The 20,585-nt window shown below is 41.7% G+C and overlaps 2 protein-coding genes across 2 annotated transcripts in view; one reads left to right on the top strand and one right to left on the bottom strand.

Annotated features, from left to right (window-relative positions):
- Positions 1 to 2,840: 2,840 nt before the first annotated feature.
- Positions 2,841 to 11,018, bottom strand: LOC103370838 (meiotic recombination protein SPO11-like). The gene is made up of 13 exons (XM_008300010.1): positions 10,906 to 11,018; positions 9,477 to 9,590; positions 8,598 to 8,686; positions 8,124 to 8,190; positions 7,893 to 8,001; positions 7,467 to 7,553; positions 6,244 to 6,280; positions 6,003 to 6,112; positions 5,783 to 5,882; positions 5,331 to 5,368; positions 4,889 to 4,965; positions 4,382 to 4,493; positions 2,841 to 2,960 (listed from the first exon to the last, which is right to left on the bottom strand). Exons 1-13 carry the CDS (start codon positions 11,016 to 11,018, stop codon positions 2,841 to 2,843), a joined length of 1,173 nt encoding a protein of 390 aa, XP_008298232.1.
- A 6,021-nt stretch (positions 11,019 to 17,039) lies between these two features.
- Positions 17,040 to 20,585, top strand: part of bmp7b (bone morphogenetic protein 7b) — a 24,165-nt gene continuing 20,619 nt past the window's right edge. Inside the window, exon 1 of the mRNA XM_008300009.1 lies at positions 17,040 to 17,650. Coding sequence (XP_008298231.1) covers positions 17,251 to 17,650 — 400 coding nt within the window. The 5' untranslated portion in view covers positions 17,040 to 17,250. The remainder of the gene's footprint in view (positions 17,651 to 20,585) is intronic.

Here is a 20,585-nt window from a genome sequence, read left to right as displayed (position 1 = left end):
AAGGATTTGTTTATTATATATAGCTATGCATGCTGCTCTGTTAAAACAAAAATTATGTTTACCATGTATATTATTTTATTTAATAATTTGTAAAATTGCATTTATTATATTATTTGCTTACAATTTCAAACATTAAAAATTAAGAGTAAAGGTTACCTAACTTTTTTTTTTTTTTTTTAGCAGGTTCAGCATTAAAGGTCTAGTGAAATATTAGCCCAGCAAAACATAGCAGCAGCTGAGATGTGCAAGTTGACACTCAGATAAACTCATCTTACATGCATACCTGTAAATAAAACTACTAGATTTTTTATTTTTAATTGTTAGGACATATAAAGTTTGTCATTTTCTTATATAGAATCAGCCAGAATGCAATGTGGCAGCGACAGAGATCTTTCAAGCAGGACAATGTGTATTTATAAAGCATCTGTGCCTGTTGTCCTCAAATTACTGTTCAGTTCCTTAGTAATGCCAGCAGATGGAGCTGTCGCCCTTTGACTTCATTTACGTCTAATGAACTAAACACAAACTGCCTCTGAGCACGTTTCTTCCAGTGTAAGTAATTAATGATCAATGAATGATAAATTATTCAAAAAGTGGCTAATGATAAACCCAGAGGAGACAGAGAATAAAAGACCAAGAAACGAAACAACATTGTTATCCCTTATGTTGCAGGAGTTTCTGAGAAGCTCAGGAGGATTTTTAATGAACACAACATTCCAGTGCACTTCAAGCCCATCAACATCCTGAGACAGAAGCTGGTCCACTCTAAGGACAAGACACCAAGACACAAACAGAGCAACGTAGTGTACGCAGTCCAGTGCAGCGAGGAATGCCCAGACCACTGGGGAGACAGAACAACCGCTCCACAAGCACATGGCACAACACAGGAGAGCCAGCTTCTCGGGACAGGACTCAGCAGGACACCTGCATCGTAAGGACAAAGGACACTCTTTTGAGAACAATAATGTACAGATTTTGGCCAGGGAGGACAGATGGTTTGAGAGAGGGGTGAAAGAAGCCATCTGTCAAACTGGAAAGACCATCCCTTAACAGAGGTGGAGGTCTGAGGCATCACCTCTCACCTGTTTACAGTTCAGTCCTAAGAACTCTCCCCAGGAAGATGAAACTACATTCACACCCAGCCACAGAAGACCTTATCGAACCCCATTGTGGCAGAGGGAGGACTAACCACTGGCATAACGAAGAGGAGGAGCAACAAACCCCCAATTGAAAACGAAACTGTGTTAATGGCTCCTTAAGGATACAAGTATCTGGAACGCCCAACTAGTCAGTCAGACCTGATGAAGCCTCTTGGATGAGAGGTGAAACTCAAACAAGTCCAGCTGCTCTGATTAAATTACCAGAAGAAACTCCAGAGGTATTAAGCCTTGAAAATTCCCTGAGAAAGTAACAAAAAACATTTTCTAAAATATTGGCCTGTGTGGGTCGGCTACAAATTTACTTAGGTTGAGTATTTCCACTTCCTGTTCTTTTCTACAACCGTCCAACGAGAGTTCAGGATTAAATATACCTTTTTTGTGCCACTGCTGTCATTTAACACCAAAGCACAAGCTATTATCAGTTTGTACAAATATGACACATTTCTATGGACTACTTATTAAAACACAAAGCTGTTGAAACTGCCTTGATAAACCACAACATCATAGCAGTGTTTAAAACACATCAATAGCAATGGTATATATAATAAAACATCACTAACAACCATACTGTATGGATAAGTTGCTTTTACTTTTGATATATTTAGTCATCTTTACCTTTAGTAAAATTTTTAATTAAGGATATTTATTGATTTAGTGATTAAATATTTTTCACATTTTTTAAATTAATACATTTACTTTGTGGGGGTTCTCGATGCTCAATGTTCCCCTTTATCGACTCAACACAATGTATAGTCACAAAAAGTTTCTTAGATGTACTAAAATATATATATTTAATTTATATGCAAAATATTGTAAACAATTCAAACTGTTTTTTGACAAAACTATGTATGTACATTTTGATTAAGGGAGGGCATATAACTCTGCAAATAAACAAATAAATTCAAATAATACATAAAGAACACACATGAATTAAAATTAAGCATTGAGGCATCTTGCTTCACAACAACACGATTCCTGAAAAACACACATTATGGATAAAATAAATAATCCACAAAGTATTTTTCTATGCAGTGTTTTTCCTAAGTGTGTCTGTAGTGAGTGATGATCATTGATGGAAATAGCTAAAACTTTTCCTCCCCGTTGTAGCACACAACAGTACCCATTTTCCAATGTAATGCACATTTTCTGCAGCTGCTGGTGAACCCATTATACTAAGAACCAGCAGCTTGACCCCTAATTTGCTGTGCATTCACGAAAAAAACTCCTTTACAGATACTACAATTCCAAACTAGTCAATTGTCATGAGCACACCTGTGATTTTTGCATCAGAAAGCATAAATGTAAGCAGCTGTAAAGTCTGCATGGCACAATTGTAAAAATTGTAGAACAATGAAATTGAAGTAACTGACATACCACAGAGCCAAACATCTTGAGAACACCAGCACTGCCAAGAAGGGTATGAGACGAAACACATGCTCTGACTTGTTAGTGGGATCACAGGGTTTTAATATATTCCTGAAACAGTTACAAAACGATTGCACACAATTGTAAATAAATAATATTAATAAATAAATATGAAAACATTACAAACCATACAAACTCAAATTCATATTTCAGTCTAATAAAGTCAGGTGTACCAGCTGCACCTTAGACCTTTCTTTCGTTTTGAAACTAACTTCAGAAGTTCACATGTGACTCCACTAAGTGGCAGCATCGTGCTCACACCCAGCCTCCATAGCGCAGCTTGTTGGGCAGGTAGATGCTGGTGAGGAAGTCTGGAGCTATGGCTGCCAGCGACTGTATTTCAGCCTTGACCTTACTCTGCTGCATCAGTTCCATCTACAACGAGAGCAAACACAATTTTGATGAGTATGCAAGAGGAAGCCGTGCAAACAAGCATAAATCATTAGGTGTTTTAACAGCCACTCTGCAACAGAATGGCTCTCTGTATCCTCAGTACCAGTGAGCTTGGAGTCCTCTCATACACATTCCTCTACCATGTGTCACATGAGCAAAATGTTATAACTGTAAACCTCTGAGGAAGAACACCTTTTTCTTTTCTCTTTGAAACATTAATGGGGTTCCGCAGGCCAATATTTTCCTAAGTAGGCTCATAGGAGCTCAGTGTGGCAGGCTGGGGGTGTGAAGGTGACAAAGTTCACTGTGTTTTCTTTTAATTGATACATTATATTCACCATAATTGAAACTACTTTCAAAATCACAAGCGTTTTTAGTAGTTTAGTGGAACGAATTCATACTATGAAAATCACCCACTTCATTTTAAGGTACTTTGCCAAACCAATCGAAAAGTTCATCCATATTCTACAAACCACATGTTAATTTCAAGCCAGTCCAGTCCCTGCACTATGTGAACCCAGCCTCTCAAATAGTTTACATCACGGGGATACACAAGTGTGTCGAGGCAGACAGTCTGAAAAAGGCAGAGTAATGAGGCTTTTGTTATCTCAATAATTGTGTTACTAAATAAATGGTTGTGTGTAGAGCTGCTGAGAAGCTAGTTGAGGTCAAAGTGGAGGCGTTGTGTTTGTCCAGAGCCAGATTACTCCTCCACCATCCTCTCTCTCCTTTTGCAACTTGAAATCAGCTGAGCCCTGTCACAGTGAGTTATAAACCAACTGATCAGCTCACTGAGGATTGCTTTGCTTGTCAATATTTATAAATTCACCCTATGTGTCACTGCAGCACAAAAACAGATGCTTGGTTGTGTTTTGTTTTGTTCCGTCTCATTTTGTTGGATGGTCTGAGTTGCGGTCATTTTCTGTTGAAATAACTGCACTGAGCTGGTGGTTTAACTGAGTGTGTTGGACTCCTTCAACTTGCTTCTCTTACACAACGGATTCCTCATTCTCCTGACTGCTTCATTCGCGGGGAGTGAGCAGTGGAGGTTTAGACTTGGTGCTGGTATTATTTAACTGCCATTATTGTTTTAGTTTTGCGGTTATTTTTTGGGAAGTTTTATACGGTTGGCGTACTTAAAATGTTAGGTACTGACTGGCAGCTTTGCAAAAAGAATACCAAACAGCTAAAAGAGAGAAGAAGAAAAAATTTAAATATTGGATCTCACAGGACAGAATTTGGTCAAATTAAAACTTTTAATTCCTGGAACAGTCCAAGACTTGAAATCATATGTTTTAGATGCTTTCCTTCATCACATTTGCCCAAACTGACAAATTCCGGTGCCACTTCCATCCTCCTCTCTAATCTTTCTTGTTTTTACCTCCCTCTTTGCTTACTCTCACCTCTTTCTGCCAGTCTGGTTGGCTGGTTAAGTACGGCCTTTTGAGGAGGCTGTTGAGTTTGCTTTCGTCTCTCTTGGAGAGCGGGATCAAGGCCTCCTCAGGAACTCGTAACCTTAAAAAATACAATTCTGATATTACTAAGTATGACCACATGAATTTCTTCAGACACGCCTGTTGATGGATGTCGTCCCTGCACAAGACTTCCTCCCATTTTTTAACAGACACACTAAGGAATTATGTGTATGTTTAGGGGTTAACATAAAGAAAAAACTTTATAGACTACAATTAAATGTATGTAAAAAAAAAAAAAATCCCTTATGGCCTAAATTTGTTTAAGGGGATGTATACTTAAAACTCAATATGTTCTCAGATGCAGTTTCTGAAAGGAAAAAAAAACTGAAGGCAACAGCAACAGAAACCAAAACAAACAATCTAAATGTCCCCAGAATATAATCCCAATTAGAGGCAGGAGGAGGAAGTAGGAAGTAGCGAATGCGGAGTCCAAACCTCTGGAGGTCAGAGGGGAGGAGGCCTAGCCACATAACGCTGGGGACGGTCAGACTGTGGGCCTCAAACGACATTGCCTGTGGAAAAACCCACACACACACACACGCCCAGTCCCACTGACACACAACATGCTTATACACAGAGTCTCAAACAAACACACAATCAGCACTGTACCTTCACAATGTGGTTATGCCCAACACATGTTCACAATGAACATGAGGATGATTAAACAAACACCGCAGAAATCAAGAGACATGTTGCCACATGATCACTCAACATTTTCACCCCATACATGTCAGTTTAAATATGCTGAGATGTGTGATTGGTCCATTTTTTTTTTTCCTCAAAGAGGGGCATAATTACATATTGCTAACAGAGAGACACTAAACAGGCCACATTGGATAATGTAGCGTACAGGAATAACTGGCATGGCAGGACTCACCACTGATCCGTACTTGTAGATGCACATGATCTCAATGCCTAGGAAAATCAGAGGGAGAGACAGAGAAGCGCTGCAATCACCGGCATACCAGAGCAATTATCCTCTGAGATGTGTAACGGAGCTTAGAACAAAGTAAAGCATTACATATGTGTCTCGCCATGCGATGGGAAAATGGTTAGAGGTATGGAGACTGACGGAAACAGAGCCATCCCGCCTGGACAAGATCACGCCAATGGGAATAATAGCCAGACTAGGCACCATGACGTACTGGACAGGTGCTAATGTTTTCTGGCTTAGTGGGGCATGCAACGCAGCTGTGTGTGTGTGTGTGTGTGTGTGTGTGTGTGTGTGTGGAGATGAAAAGAGAGTCAAGTGTTGTTAAATGCGTTGAAATATGCAAACTATGTGTGAGAACTAAACTGGTTTGCACTCTGAGAGATGACTTGTCGTACCATGAGGGTCAGCATCCACGAGGGCGAAGATGGGGATGTGCAGCACGTCCCAAAGTTTTCTCACCATTAACCTGCTGTTCACATCTGGCACACCTTTGCCCTGATTCACACAAACACACCTCCTAAGTAAACAGAATACTGCTCTTTCTGGGAGGAGACGACAGTCAGACAATGACGATTCGAGACGCATTTACAAGTAGTGGAATACAAAGGAACTCACTGTGATTATGATGCAAGGAGAGAGCTTTGTGCAGAAGTCGTCATCCAGCAGTCTCTGGAATGTTGCATCCTTCTCAACTATCAGGATAAATTTTGCAGATGATGCGATATCTGAACACGGTCAACGAAAACAGGTGCACACAGAATGACATACAGCATATGCAGTGCACAATACTGATGGACCCAAACGGGGGCAAAAAGGAAAAGCATGTGGGAATTTGCAAACACATTACAAAGGATACTTCTAATTCCAACGATATTTGATGAAACTGAAACAGCCTGAAAACAAAACAAGGTTATAAGAATTTGATGAGCAAGTGGTAGCGTACTCATACTTCAGTTGGTGTGGTTGACAGTAAGGTTCCCTGTGGAGTGTTTGACACGTCATGCAGCGCTATACAGCAATGTCTGCATCACATGTTCAAGTACACACTAGTTATGTGTCACACATTTCTGTCAACTGCAGAACACAAACTAGTAAGTGGGTGCCAGTAATTTACTGTTAAAGGTGGCAATGAAGTATAAAAAAAAAGGCTTGCAGCTACAGAATTGCTTTATACAAAAAAATAAAAAATAAAAAAAGGCTTTAGAAAAAGCAGAGCTATCCAAGCTCTTTGTTGTTATAGTTATGCAGTTTACAATGGCGACTCCTCACGATACCATTAGATCAAGAACTGGATTTAATAAGAGGGTGATACGAGCAGTTACGGTTGTGATTTGGAATTCAGTGTCAGATTTCACCCATTATTAGCACAGGATTGTATTGTCCCCACAATAGCTGCATCTACTTTCACTTTGTGATAAAAAGAAACAACGGGAAGGTCCACCTTGTATAATTACTGAATAGGATTATTCCATGCAATGCCCTTGTTTACATTCTTTTGTTCACTGTGATAGAAAGCCTGATCCTGGTGAACAGAAGGTTTGAAGCGGAACTGGCTTTGCTAAACGTACGTTAATGAAAAGCAGCAGTTTGCTGAGCTTTTCTTCCACCTGCTTCATGTTGTTTTCAATCTGTTGTTTTCCACAGGCAATGGAAACTCGTACAGCAGGACAAAGCATGCTGACCACATCTCCTTCACATCTCCACAACTGTAAATTCTGTGCAAATGACATCTATTTCAAGTCTGTCCATCCAGGAAGAGGGACACCATGGCTGTACAACTTTTATGGATAATTTTCTCATCATTATTAAGGGTGGACTGGCAGACGATGTCACATTCCATATATATTATACAGCCCACTGGTGCAATACATCAACTCTGACATTTGACTAGAAATAAAAAGGATTCAACTGTCTGCCGTTAATAAGACTTATAGTTTTTGAATCATTTTTTGAGAGCTGTAACCATTTAACTTAAACATCATAAATCCAGCTATACATGATGTAATGTGTCTCAGTGTAGTGACGTGAACACTTCTTCAGTAGATAGGGTAGTTGGGTTAGGTTGTTGGTGGGGCTTACAGCAGAGCTGGAGTGGCAGTCGATCCTTGTGCCGTCCTCCTCCATGTAACACAGATCGCCTGAGATTAATCCCTTGGATGTAGCCAACTAGTGACACAAAAATGGCACACCCACACAATTTATATTAACACACACACACGTATTCACACATATTTCCAAGACTGGCTCTTTGAATTCAACTGTAATTCTACTTCTGTTTGATCAGAAGAACCATATTTTTCCCCTACAGGTGTTTCCTGAGATATGAAGCAGAGCACAAATTTAATACCAGACTAAACTGACAGATTTCATCTGTCAGAACTAAACTACTCCAAAAGAACTGTATTTTGCTACAGCCTATAAGTATGTGAGGTTTTTGTTTTCTGCAATACAAATCACATAACCATGCAAACACTCTCTCACATTAAAAGAGACGTGCACACTTACCACATGCAGAGATCTACGAGGAACTTTCAGCATGCAGGAGATGTCATCTACTATAGTGTCAACAGTTTTCTGCGAACCAAACAGCTGTGTGTTGTTGTAATAGATGTCTCTGTGGAAATAGAAATTCAGCAACATCTGAGCGACATCAAGTTGTGTTACTGAAATGAATTGGTATGTAAAGAAGGTGAATTTGACTTTGCTATAGTGAAATGCGCATTATTGACAAATAACCTTTTGGTAGCAAATGAGTTGCTCTGCACAAGTCTGTAGATGACTGAGAGAATCTTAAGAATTTGTGCTTTAAACAGAGAAACAAAGACAAAAATATATTTATTATTAATAAATATCAAACACTATACTCACTGACACGAGTGCTATATCGCTCTCTCTCTCTCTTTTTTTTTTTTTAAACTGGAGGAGGAAAATATAAAATATTCTGTAAACATGTAGTAAACAAACCCTTTACACCCTGTTTCAACATGTTCTGTCACTGCAAATTTGTCACCTAAAACTAAATCCAACTTTCATTGTCAATGTGCAGTTTATGCATATGTTCTTGATAAATAGAAATGAAAGCCACATGAAGTGCCAAACAACTGTGGAGTTTTTGTTTAACTAAAAAGAACGTCACGTGTCAAGGACAGACAAGTCGCAAATGGGGCCAGATGAGAAAATATAAAAACAGAGATATGTGTAACTTCTCACCAAATCTAGTGGCAGATGAAGGGCAGTCGCTCCTAATGGTGGTGACAGAGCATCCTGAGCTCATTTGAAGCCCAATGGCACTGTCAAAGCTTAAGTGGGAAGAAACGAAAAAACATATGTGGAAAACAATGCAAAAAAAAGAGGCAACTAAATAAATCTACAAATTGTCTGTGTTCCACATTTACTTTTAAACCTTTGAAAATCAGCTCCCATCTGCGAGTTATCTCAAATTCCCCAGACCCTGAGGGCTGCCTGTGAGAAGGCTCCTCCATACATCACCTTCCTGATTCATCTTTGGCGCTCAATCTATTTGATTCTCGCATTTGAAAGGGCTGAGCCAAATCATGCTGTGCTTAAAAGGTGTTGCAAGGTTTGATAAAAACAAGACCAGGCAGTCCTTTTAGCTCTGAGCATAAGGCCTCCACATCCTAGTCACATTAAAGCCCTTAACAAATTTGTGTTTGTGTATGTAGGCACAGCGCTTTACAATTCCTTATCACTCTTTCATCTTTTAAGCAGCAGGAAGTTATTTCAGCTTCAGTCTCTCTGAACCAAAGTTAAACGTTTAGATTTTTTTCCTGCCGCCTGGTTGCTCTTGCAGCCTGCATAAAATGTGTCTTGCATGAATTCAGACAGAGCTGAAGTGTGTATTTCCTCCTTAAGGAAATTAAACAGCAATCTAATCATCTTGTGTGGCCTGACCGCCCACAAAAAACGGTGTAGATAAATGTTTATTTCTTTACACAACATGACTGCTTGTGTTTACCTTTGAAAGGTCAAGAGGCTTACATGGATCCCACACAGTGTGTGTAAAATGACTGCAGTGTTCAGGGTGAAGAGGAAAACTTTTCACGTTACGGCTTGTTTAAGTCAACTTACCTGACGTTGGCCCAGCTGAATCTCTTGGGCAGTGCCAGGACAGGGGCTTCATCTCTGGACAGACTGGTCACTATTCCTACAATAACGCTTTCAATGCGGGTCAAAATCTCCCTGCTGAAAGTAAAGACACATTCATAACGACAGTGGATCAAAGACAGCAAAAATTACCATAAAACAACAGACAATTATTTTTGTTGTCACTATCAATTATACTTTTAAAAGCGGGCTGGCAAAAACCCAGGACAGAGACTCCTTTTCCATTCAGTTAGACATAAATTGGTTCAATTTCTGGAAAATTACAGAAACTATTTATGGACGTAGCAACCAAACAAGAATGTTTGTTTCTGACTAATACCTTCAAAATGAAGGTGCTAAATTACATTTATCCAAAAATACTAATATTGCAACTGCAAGAAAGGAGTGCTGTTTATTTGTTTCCATAACAGCCTCCAAAGGTCAAGTGCATCCACAAATTTGAAATGGAAAGCTATTCCAAAACAACGTATTGTATATATTGTGGTGTTCTGTTTGTGAAGTCTTTGGCAACTAGCGCTGTCTCAAGAGTGGCATATTATTTTGGTCTTGCTTGTAGAAAAACAGCTGTGGAGTACTCTGGATTCACTGAATATAACATGAATTCTGTCTCTCTTTATCATTACCTCGCCAACATATTTGTTAATTTGACAAATGTTTATAGGATAGAATAATTAGAACAGTTCTTTACTGTCACTGTGGAAGCAATGTTAAAAAGACAGTGTTACAGCAGCAAAATATTGTTATAGCATCCTCTGTGGCAGCAATACACAAGTTAAAAAAAAAAAAACCATGAAAGGAAAGATAAATATATATAAAGTATAAAATATAGGTATTTATGTATTTATATTTATGATTAATAATTAAAATGTACATGCTAAAAGTCAAACTATCATTGCTGATCATTTATGTAAAAACAAGTTTTGTCAATAAGGTTAGCTGGTTTCAAATAAAAAAAAAATGCACACAAATGAATTTCTTTATGAATGTAATGTATTGTTCCAAGAACAACCACCTCTACACATGTAGACAGCGGTCACTAGCGTTAATTGACTGCATTGGGAGGCCAAATACAACAAGGTAGCTTTGCCAGTTAGCTAACACACCTAGCTCACACTGCTAGCTAGCTAGTTGATAGAAATAATGCAAGAAAGCAGTGCTGCTTTCTTGCATTATCTCTATCGACTAGCGAACTGGAAACCACGATTAAGAGTAAAGTCTAGCTAAACTCCTCTGTGTGGAGTTACTCATTACAACCGGACAAGTTAAATGAATAAAGCTTTTGCTGCTAGACAGATGCGGGACCGCAGTTAAAGCCGTTACACTGGGCCGAGTAGAGGAATGGCGACGAGCTAACCTAGCATAGCATGACGTTGGCAGGTGACTGTGAACTTACTGACTAATTTCATCTTCGGCGCGCTGACAGTCCGTCATGACTTCGACATTGTTCAACAACTCAGTACGGAGTTTGTCAACTTCGCAAAGCAGTTGTGCTGTTAGGGATCCCATCAGGTAAATCTATTTTTAATCATCTATTAGTGTATTTATTGATGTTCCCGCGTAAGAATCGAGTGGAAATCTCGCGTGTTTTTGCGAGATTGGACTTGACGTTGCAATGTGGGTTTGGGAAAAAAAATGAGCATGACAGTCTTTACTAATCCCAGTAGTAAATTACATTTACTTGTATTGCACTTTTCTTTCAGTATTTATATTTCCTGTTACTTCTTTTCTGTTAATTCTACTTCGCTATGAGTATTTCATAGCAAAATACACTTTAGTTACTGCAGAGTTCTTGCATTACAGATGGCTGCACACACATTTCAACTTTTTAATTGTGCTTTTCTACATTTTTTTTTAATGACTGCTATTGTGTAGGAGTGGTCTGAGCCCTTCTGAATGATAGGCACAAAAAAAAGGGATACTGCAATTATTTTGACAGATATTAAGATTGTGATATGAGTCACAGTTTTAGTGGGAAAATTGTTGTTTTACGTCCAAAAAAAGGCAAAAATGTTGATAGAATTTTTGCTGAGGTCTTTATTGAACAAATTTTGTTAATATTTCCATTAATTTTCAATTCAATTTTATTTATACTTGTTAGCCCCACTATGTATAGACCACGGATGATGATATCTAGTCAGTAACCATCTAAACTGTGATGCACTGTGATGGAACACAAAGAAGTATATAATATATTGCACAGATGTTTACATCATATAAAATACCTTTTTGATTATTTACTCTATAATTGACATACATCAGCCTGAAAGTGACTGCAAGAAGCTGCCAGTCTTATTCTTCAAGCCAAAGGTCAGGGCACATTTGCAAGCCACGTCCATTAATAAGATCCAGGAATGCGTGTGGGCCAGTTAGCACCTCATTGGTGTGAGTTAGGAGGCCATTGCTGGTAGTGTTTAGAAAAAAATCCCCATTAGCTCTCTTAGCGGGGCTCAGTAATGAGACCCTCGATCTGAGCTTGCTGCTACTTGTCCAAAGGTGTGTCTACTGTATGTGTGTGTTTCTGCATGTGTGTGTGTGTGGTTTCTGTAGAGTGGGTGGGGGTTTAATTAGCTGTGGTTAGAGTCAGCGAGAAAGCAAATATATATTGTTTCTGTTCGCCATGTGGAAGTGATTTTTAAAAATAAATTTGATGATGGTTGTGGCCATGCTGGCCAACATGTGTTTTAGGGCTTTGTGAGTTGCTTTAAATGTTGCTCATTCTTTTGTGAGCAGTTCAGTTTAGTGTATCAGACAGTAATTGACTAATTGCAGCAGTTTTAAGCTCCAAACATTACAATGAGATTAAATAAGTATGACACTGTGAGGAACTTGCACACAGTGCTTGTTCACCAACCTTTCAAAGCCTGTTTCTGTCTCTTTGTTGCGTCATGTTGTTGCTATATTGTTAAAACAGAGAAATGTGCTTAGATTCTGTAACTATTAGGTCATCCAGAGTCCCCACCTTTTTGAATTGCTGGCAGGCATGCTGTGTGTGTTTGCAGAGGCACTGTGGTCTTTCTTTCACAGTGTGAAGGCCTGGTCAGAGTGTGTGGGAGCCAGGATCTAAAGAGAAGAGGTCTGTGCCCCTGACCTGACCCTGAATATTTCCTAATGTGTAGCTTTACCAAAGGTCCCCCTTTCCCCTGAGTGGCTTTGACAAGCTGCTTCCGTAGTAATGGCTCTTAATTTCTGAGTAATTGCTATCTCTTAGTGATGAGGAACAACCCCTCACCCAAGCTGAAAAAATCCTAATATGTGGAAGACCACAGGCTGTCGGGGTCCTTTTTCTTCTGTTCCAGAAAGCCTGAGACCCCCGCTGTTCCTCTGGCCCAAGAGAGATTTGTGTCGAGTGTGAGGCCCTAACCTGAGGAGACAGAGTGCAACGAGTCATGTGCTTGTCTCGGGATGAGTGTTTGTGCTGGGCAGGAGGGGGGAACATAGGGGAAGTCGGGGGCTGCAGGGTCAGAGGAAAGAAAGAAAGGAGAGGGGGGCACCCGCTGCAGGTGAGGGGGATTAGCTGCAGCTCGAGGCCCAAAGAAACTAAATACAGATCTGTCAACCTAATCCTCACAAATAGAAAACAGAGCTGCCCTCCCTTCACAATCCACATAGTTCAGCACATCCACCTCCTGCTCCTCTGCCCCCCGCCCCCACTTTCTACCTCAGGCCCTCCTTGCTCCTCTGTTTCTCATCAGCTTTTGGCCGTGGCCAGTCTGGCTATGCCGCCTACTCTCTAATGGCTCCTCAGACCAGCATCTCCTAAAGAGGACCTGACTGATCACCCAGGGTCCCCGTCTGATTGACAGACCAGCATAGCCTCGCAGAGTGATGAGAGCAAGAGTCAAAGGGCCAAGGCCTCTAACTGCACAGACAGGAATCTTAATGGGACCTCTGCCTGGAGTTGCATGAAACTAGGTAGACCTTTATCAGGCCCACACACCTCCGTAATGGATGCCGATAAGCATGCGACCGTGCGAGGAGACCGGCTCAGCGTCAAGCAACGGTCTTGGCGCTGATGACACAAGTGACAGAGTGCCTGAGTGATAACATCCTGCAATGGATAAGCGCTACTAAGCTGGGCATTATGGAAAGCTTAACTAAAACGGTATCTCTGACTGTCAGTGACACCAAGTATAACTGATGGGTCTGGCTGGACTGCTGTGAACCATAAATCAATTCCGAGCTACTCTGGTGTTCCCAAGTGCCGTATCCAGTTGCAGACAAACATGGGGGTGACAGGACATACCAAATACAGACCAAAGTAGGTAGTGAGTGATAGCAAAGAGACCTGCAAGGTGCAGCATTTCAAATAGGAAAATCTTGTATTTCTTAGCAGAAAATGTGGCGTTTTTACTTTCCTATAAAGAATGGCATTAGGGTTTGGTTGCCATTGCCAGTTCCTATTTGCTTTTTCTTTCTTTGATAGCATATTTGTTGTTGCTCAAGTCTAATAAAAGTCTTAATGAATATTTTATCTCCTCCACTTTTTTCCATTTGTAAATTTATCTAAATCACTAATATATCTGGCAAAACATGAGCCCCAGCTGAGTTATCTGAAAACTGATCCTTTAAAGTGAAGTGATGTGTAGCATTTTAGGAATATTAAAAAAAATCCATATTGGATCCAGATTTTTGAAAATGACATCAAACCTCAAACCTAAACAGGCTATTCAAAGTGAACTTCGAAACTTTTTTTTCATATACCCACCCCCTCTCTTTTCTTCTGCCTGTCTCACAGCTGTGTCTCATATGTTCATGAGGCCCCTGGAAGTGTGAGACACCAGAAGGGGAACATTTGCAATAGCTCAGCTCCACCTGGTTAGGCTGTTTTAACAGGCCGTTGGTTTGTGCAGTGCACACAGTGGGGTTACGCCAAAAACGTAGAATAGGGAGGACAGGACAGGCAGATGGGGAGGGTGGAGAGGGAAGGGAAAAAATGTGCTTTCACCCTCTTCATGTCCTTGTACCCCGACCCCACACTGCTTCATTTGAGGCTCAGTTTACCCCGGAAAAAAAAGAAAAAAGTTTTACCGTATCGTCTGTGGGTCCCTCCACCAAACCTCATCCGCCTCCCTACATCCACAGGTCTTCAAAGGACTGCTGCCTGCTGCTCTCTGAGGCAACACATGAAATAAATATTAATCTGACCTCTGACCGCAGGCTTTGAGCTCCTAAATAGAGTTAACCAAGCAGACGGAAAGAGCACCAACTCCTACCGCAGATAAAACAAAGGAAAAAGAGAGAACGATATCATGTAGAGATGTTATGTGGGTGAGAAGGTGTTTCCAGGCAAGTTTCACTGCACTGCTGTGTGGTCTTCTTTGGCGCTTGGTATCATGCTCCAACCTGTTGGAGTAAAGTGGAGAGGTGTGTGTTTGCTCAGATTGTCTGAGATCAGAGTGGGAAGAGTGCATGTGTTTGCAGTGAAAATGCTTCAGGCTAAACGCTGAGTTCGAGCTCGATGAAATAAAAACTAACCAAACAAGTAGAAGTAGCTGACCATAAATCTCATATGTAAAGCTCTTGTGAGCTCCATTATAACCAGTAAGAGTATAACCTTTGTGTAGTCATGAAAGTTGCTGTTCCACTGGCAGAGGTGTGGCCACTCTTTTCAATAGCAAGGTAGGCATTATGTTTTATTTTACTCATTTATTTCAGTGTGTGTAACAGTACAGGCCCCAACATCTTAGTTTGTCTTAAATGCATTAAAATTTAGGGACTTGAGAGAAAATGCTACTTTTCTTTTGGCAGTTTTCTGTGTGTTTCGTTGACAGAAGGTTCAAACCCTGTTGGTTCTGCCTTTCTGCTTTAGTTCCCCTTGTCAAAGGCCCCTCAGTGCAGCTCACCCAGCCTGGCCTCAGCCTGTGCCCGCTGTTTACTGGGACTGTCACCAGGCATGGAGGCCCAAACAAAGGGGGGTCTGTTCCTATTGTCCTGTCCAGGATTGTCAACCCCTCTCTGGGCACAATCTGAGCTGAGGGCTGGGGGTAGTTGAGGGAGCACCGGGGGGGATGTGACCTCACCAACTTCATAGCAAGGGGCAAGAGAGCAAGTGAATGAGACAATGAGAGAGAGTAGGGGGGGGAGAAAGTGAGAAAGAGAGGAAGATGTATAGTCATAACCGAGGCCCTTTCAAGTCCCCTGTCGGAAACTGCTGTAATGTAAACACCTGCGGCCATTAGCTGATTCTATCTGAGGCACCGGATAGAAATGTTTATATGTTACAGGCTACTACTGAAAGGCCAGTTAAAAGCAAATAGAGGATTAGATATACAGAATGAGTAGTGGCAGGCTATGCAAGCTTTCATGCTTTAAGCCATGTTGGATTGTCACTGGAAAAAGAGGAGTGGAACGCCTTTGAAGACAAGAACAACCACATTAAATGGACAGGAAGGTGAGCTAAGTGTAGAAGACCCCAAGACATGCTCTGCCTCTTTTCCTCCCTTCCCCTGTTTGCAATCATAGCTTAAGCTGTCTGGCAGCCTCTCTTGCTGTGCCATTGAAGTCTAATTTTATTGTCATAAATATCACCTGGCAAGCCGTAGCCTGAAAACATCTCAACTACAGAGCCTTTAAAACTCCACTCTCGGTGCAGTGAGTTCTGTGCAGATAAAGCAGTCATTCTTGGGCCATGTGAAATCCCTCCGCCTGTGTCAGCAAGAGCAGAGCGCACCAGAGGGTCAGGAGCGTTCCATTAAAGTGTGGTGTTTAAGAGGTGCTGGTGCCAGGGGGGCAGATGGAGGAATGAAGCAGCTGCCAAACATCTGCACCCCTCCTTTGCAGTCTGTGCTCTGTCTGTGCACCGCTGCCTTTGTCACAAACTTCCTGCTCCAGCACTGGGGATAGAAAGCTTGGATATCTTCAGAAATGCGGCGTGAAATGGCAGTTGTGAGGCAGTAATGCTGCCTTTTTGACATCAAAAGACAACTGACTTTAAAGTCTCCCAACCACATGGCCCACGGTATTCAGAGAGTGCACCTGCAAGATCAGCCAGCAACTATAATAGTGGCTGCATTGCAACTGGCTGCATGTTGTAACCTCTCCCAGAGCATTGAAGTGTTTACTTCTAAAGGGAAATAATTCTTCTTTTATATTAAGTTGATTTTCCATAAGCTCACTGACACTGAGCAACCCATTGTCACTGTCTGCACATCTGTCATTACTGAATCCACACAGGCACTAGGAATTGTGGGAAAGCAATGATGAAATGTGCTTTATCATAAACTGAAGCGTCATAATACAGATCTCTTCCTAATCAGTTTTGTATTTGCGCATGTTGCCTCCAGCCTTTCTCCAACTGGCAACAAAGCAAAGCTAGATCTGTCTCCATTAGACAACGACTACATACTCTCTCTCTCCCTCTCTCTCCCCCTCTGTCCCTCTCTCCCTCCCTCCTGCTCCTCCCAGCACACAGCGCCTCCTCGGAACTTGTTCATTTCTCTCCCGGTGAAACGCGTCTGCTCACAGCCTTCACTCTGCAGTTCGCACGCTGCGCTACAGTTGGTAACTTTTGACTACTGCTTGTGCATGAGGACCGAGGTCCGGGCGACACACAATCCGTCCAGAAAAAGCAATCAATAAAAGGACTTTGAAGTGAAGTTGATGTTTCATTTGGGAGCACTTCCCTCAACATGAGGGCCGGTAACTGATTTTTTTGGATACTGAACACAGGCTGCCTGTTGCTGAACATCCACTTCTCTCGGCGAACAGAACTGGGCGCAATTACGCACGGCGAGCAAGCATGGCACCGATTTTGGATAGACGTGCTCCGGCTTTGCTCTTGGTTTGGAGCTACTGCGTCCTGGCCGATACCGCTTTTACGAACTTTACTCTGGACAATGAGTTCCACTCCAGTTTTATCCACCGTCGGCTTAAGAGCCAGGAGCGCAGAGAGATGCAGCGGGAGATCCTGTCGATCTTGGGGCTGCCGCACCGGCCACGACCCCACCTCCACGGAAAGCACAACGCTGCCCCGATGTTTATGTTGGACTTGTACAACGCCATGTCCACAGAGGGGGACGAGGACAGATACTCCTACCCCTACAAGCCCGTCTTCACCACCCAGGGGCCCCCGATAGCCAGCCTGCAGGACAACAACTTCTTGAACGATGCAGACATGGTCATGAGCTTTGTGAATTTAGGTACGCTCCTTATTCTTTTAAGCCTTCTGAACAAAAACTGTTGAAAGATATTTTGCACTGAAAATGTATTTTACAAAAAAATGAAATAATAAAAAAAAATCTTCAGGCACAGAAATCCCCTGGAGACAATTAGACCTGCTTCAATGATAGCAACAATTATGGCAACTAGTTCCATTCTTATACACCTGTATCCAATCAGGCACTTCTCTCAATGCTATTTTATTTGTAAAAAAAAAAAAAAAAGTATTCTGCATAACAAGGTCACTAATTTGATTCTCAAACACATCATATTTGAAGGACACAGTGTTTCCACATATTTTTAAAGTGTCTGTAGTTGTTGTTGGGGGATCACCTTTAGATTCTCATTAGCAGAGAGAATGAATTACTCCAAGTAGTGACGTCCACCTGATGCAACTCACTGCATGAGTGTTTCAGCCTGTGAGTCAAAGGTGACAGAGCAAAGTGGTTGCATCTTATTCTGTAATCTTATGGTGAGGCTGCATGTGTATATATATATATATTTTTTGTTCCACCTGCGTGCACACACAGGAGAGCAGCACAATAACCATGTTTACATACAACCCGCCGCAGTTATCCAGCTAATACCAGGAGTGTCAAATTCCACTGTCCCCCCCCCTCCTGCCTCCTCTGTCAAACAGCTGTGCAACCAGCTAATGTTCAGGTACTCAAGCTGTGGATGATGGACCAGCTAGCAGCTAATATGTCAGCCATGTGTTATCTAAAGAATGAGTAAGTCAACAGCCGAGCGGGGTTCAAAGTGCACTGGGTCCTCCCTTCACTCTAATCTGGAGACATCCCTATAGACGCTCAGAGCTGACTTTAATCAAATTGAGTTGCTCACAAAACAAGTCATAATTTTGCAGGATGCACTTCACACCCGTCATTCTGTAAATGCTGTTCCCAGGACCGCTGTGCTTATCTAATCAGAATGTTTATTGAAATCAAACAGTCTTGGATTATTTTATCGCCGTCAGCAACAGTCAGAGGTTGTTAAGCGCAAATAATCACAACATTAGCATGCAGTGTCAGATTCATGGATAGATAAGCACGCCATTATGATTCAATTTGCTCAACAAATTATGTAGTCACAGCAACAGCCTCATTTATGCTCCAGATAAGTAGCTGTAGCATGTTGATTTGGCACAGGGCAGACAAAACACTAAATCAAATAGTGAGCAGGCGTATGTAGTGGTTAGATTTTTGCAGGTTAATGTAGTTTTTATTTTTTGCAAAGGGTTAGAAATTTGCATTCAATCCTGGAAAGATCATTGTTGGAGAGTCTTGGCAAGAGAGAGGGAGGTGACACTGGTTCCTCCACTGCACTGTGTAATTACTGTGGGAGCTGCTGCATTGTGACTATTTTTGACAGGCTGTGACACAGATGGATTTGACCACAGAGACTCGCAAAGTCAAGGGCCTCGCAAAGTCAAGGGCCAAGGCTGCAGCAAGCCTGACAAAAAAGAAGGGAGACTTTTGACAGAGACGAGAGATAAACTTCGCCCATTTCCATTGCAAATATCTTACTCAAAACAGACCTTTTTTCAAATCTTTGCAAGATGGGTTGCATCAGCGAAGAAGATAATTTTGACTCAATATAGTAAAAGATTGTGGAACGAGAGGTCACGCTGCCCTTTCTAAAATCTTGTGATTCATGTAATCACTAATGGCATCTGCTCAGCTTGAATCTCCCATGTTCAGTGTTCCGATCACTTATTTGGATATAAAGTGGCTGTTTGTCAATGCTGTCTGCCACGTGTTGCATCTGTCATTGGGGTTCATTGTTAGGTTTGTTCCCGAGTCTCATGTGATACCATCAAATATTCGCCCAAATAGCTTGATTCAAAACAGCAGATAATATGCAGTTTCATTACTCTTCACATGAGAGAGAGATAAAGCGAGAGAGAGAGAGAGAGAGAGAGAGGAGAAGTGATGGCTATCAAATGGATTGACTATTTCCTCTCCAAATTCTTTCCTTTCCACATTTGCTCGTTGTGGTTTTTGTTTTCTTATTTAGGTTGTCGGAGAGCAAAATGAGTGTGGCTTTTATTTAAAAACTGTCCCTCAAAACTCCATAAAACTCCATAACTACTGAGCCAAGGTACATTAGTCAGACTTTGTACCCTGGTTACTGCTTCCTGAGAGGCCTGTTTTCTTGCACTGGTTTGTATATTTATTTAAAGGACCAGTGTGTCGGATTTAGGGCGATCGCTTAGCAGAAATGGGACGTGGTTTTCGTTTGGTCTCATTAGTTTATGATCACTAACTGTGTTTTCCTGAGCTTAGAATGAGCGCTTCATCTCTACATTGGTGTAAGTGGGTATTCTTCCATGGAGCCCACCATTTTAAGCTGCCATGTTGGTACAGGAGTGAACAAACCAAACACTGGCTCCAGAGAGGGTCTTTCATGGCTTTGCGTTGATGTACGGCTATGTGCTTTGCACAAGGGGGAGGTTGTGGGAGTTAGTCGCAATCTGCAATCTCACTGCTAGACGCCACGAAATCTTACATGGTGGTCCTTTAAGGCCAAATATGAGAAAAATGGATGATTTCAAATGTGCTCATTTAAGCCAAAGAACATATCTTAGCGCACTGAGCCACCTACCGCCTTCGCATAAAAGCCATCTTACCGGCTCACACTCTTCATTGATTGCCACTTAAGTGAGAGGATGGACTTTGTTGTCAGCCAGTGCGAGCACTGCAGAGTCCAGTGCAGCCAGCTCGGGTGGGGCAGACCCCCGGCCAGGGGCGTCCTCTCACTGAGTCACTTCAGTTTAAAAGTCCAGCTGTGTAAATGGCTTACAGCATACATTCAGAATGTACACTGCCGCATGCAACACAGGTCACCAAGATGCTGGGTGTGTGCTGGACATGCCACAATATCACGCCAGCAAGTTAGCGGACACATTCCCTGTCT

The sequence above is a fragment of the Stegastes partitus genome, unplaced genomic scaffold (assembly GCF_000690725.1).
Source record: "Stegastes partitus isolate 25-593 unplaced genomic scaffold, Stegastes_partitus-1.0.2 Scaffold1487, whole genome shotgun sequence".
Classification (NCBI taxonomy): Eukaryota; Metazoa; Chordata; class Actinopteri; family Pomacentridae; genus Stegastes; species Stegastes partitus.
This window is presented reverse-complemented; position numbering and strand designations above follow the sequence as displayed.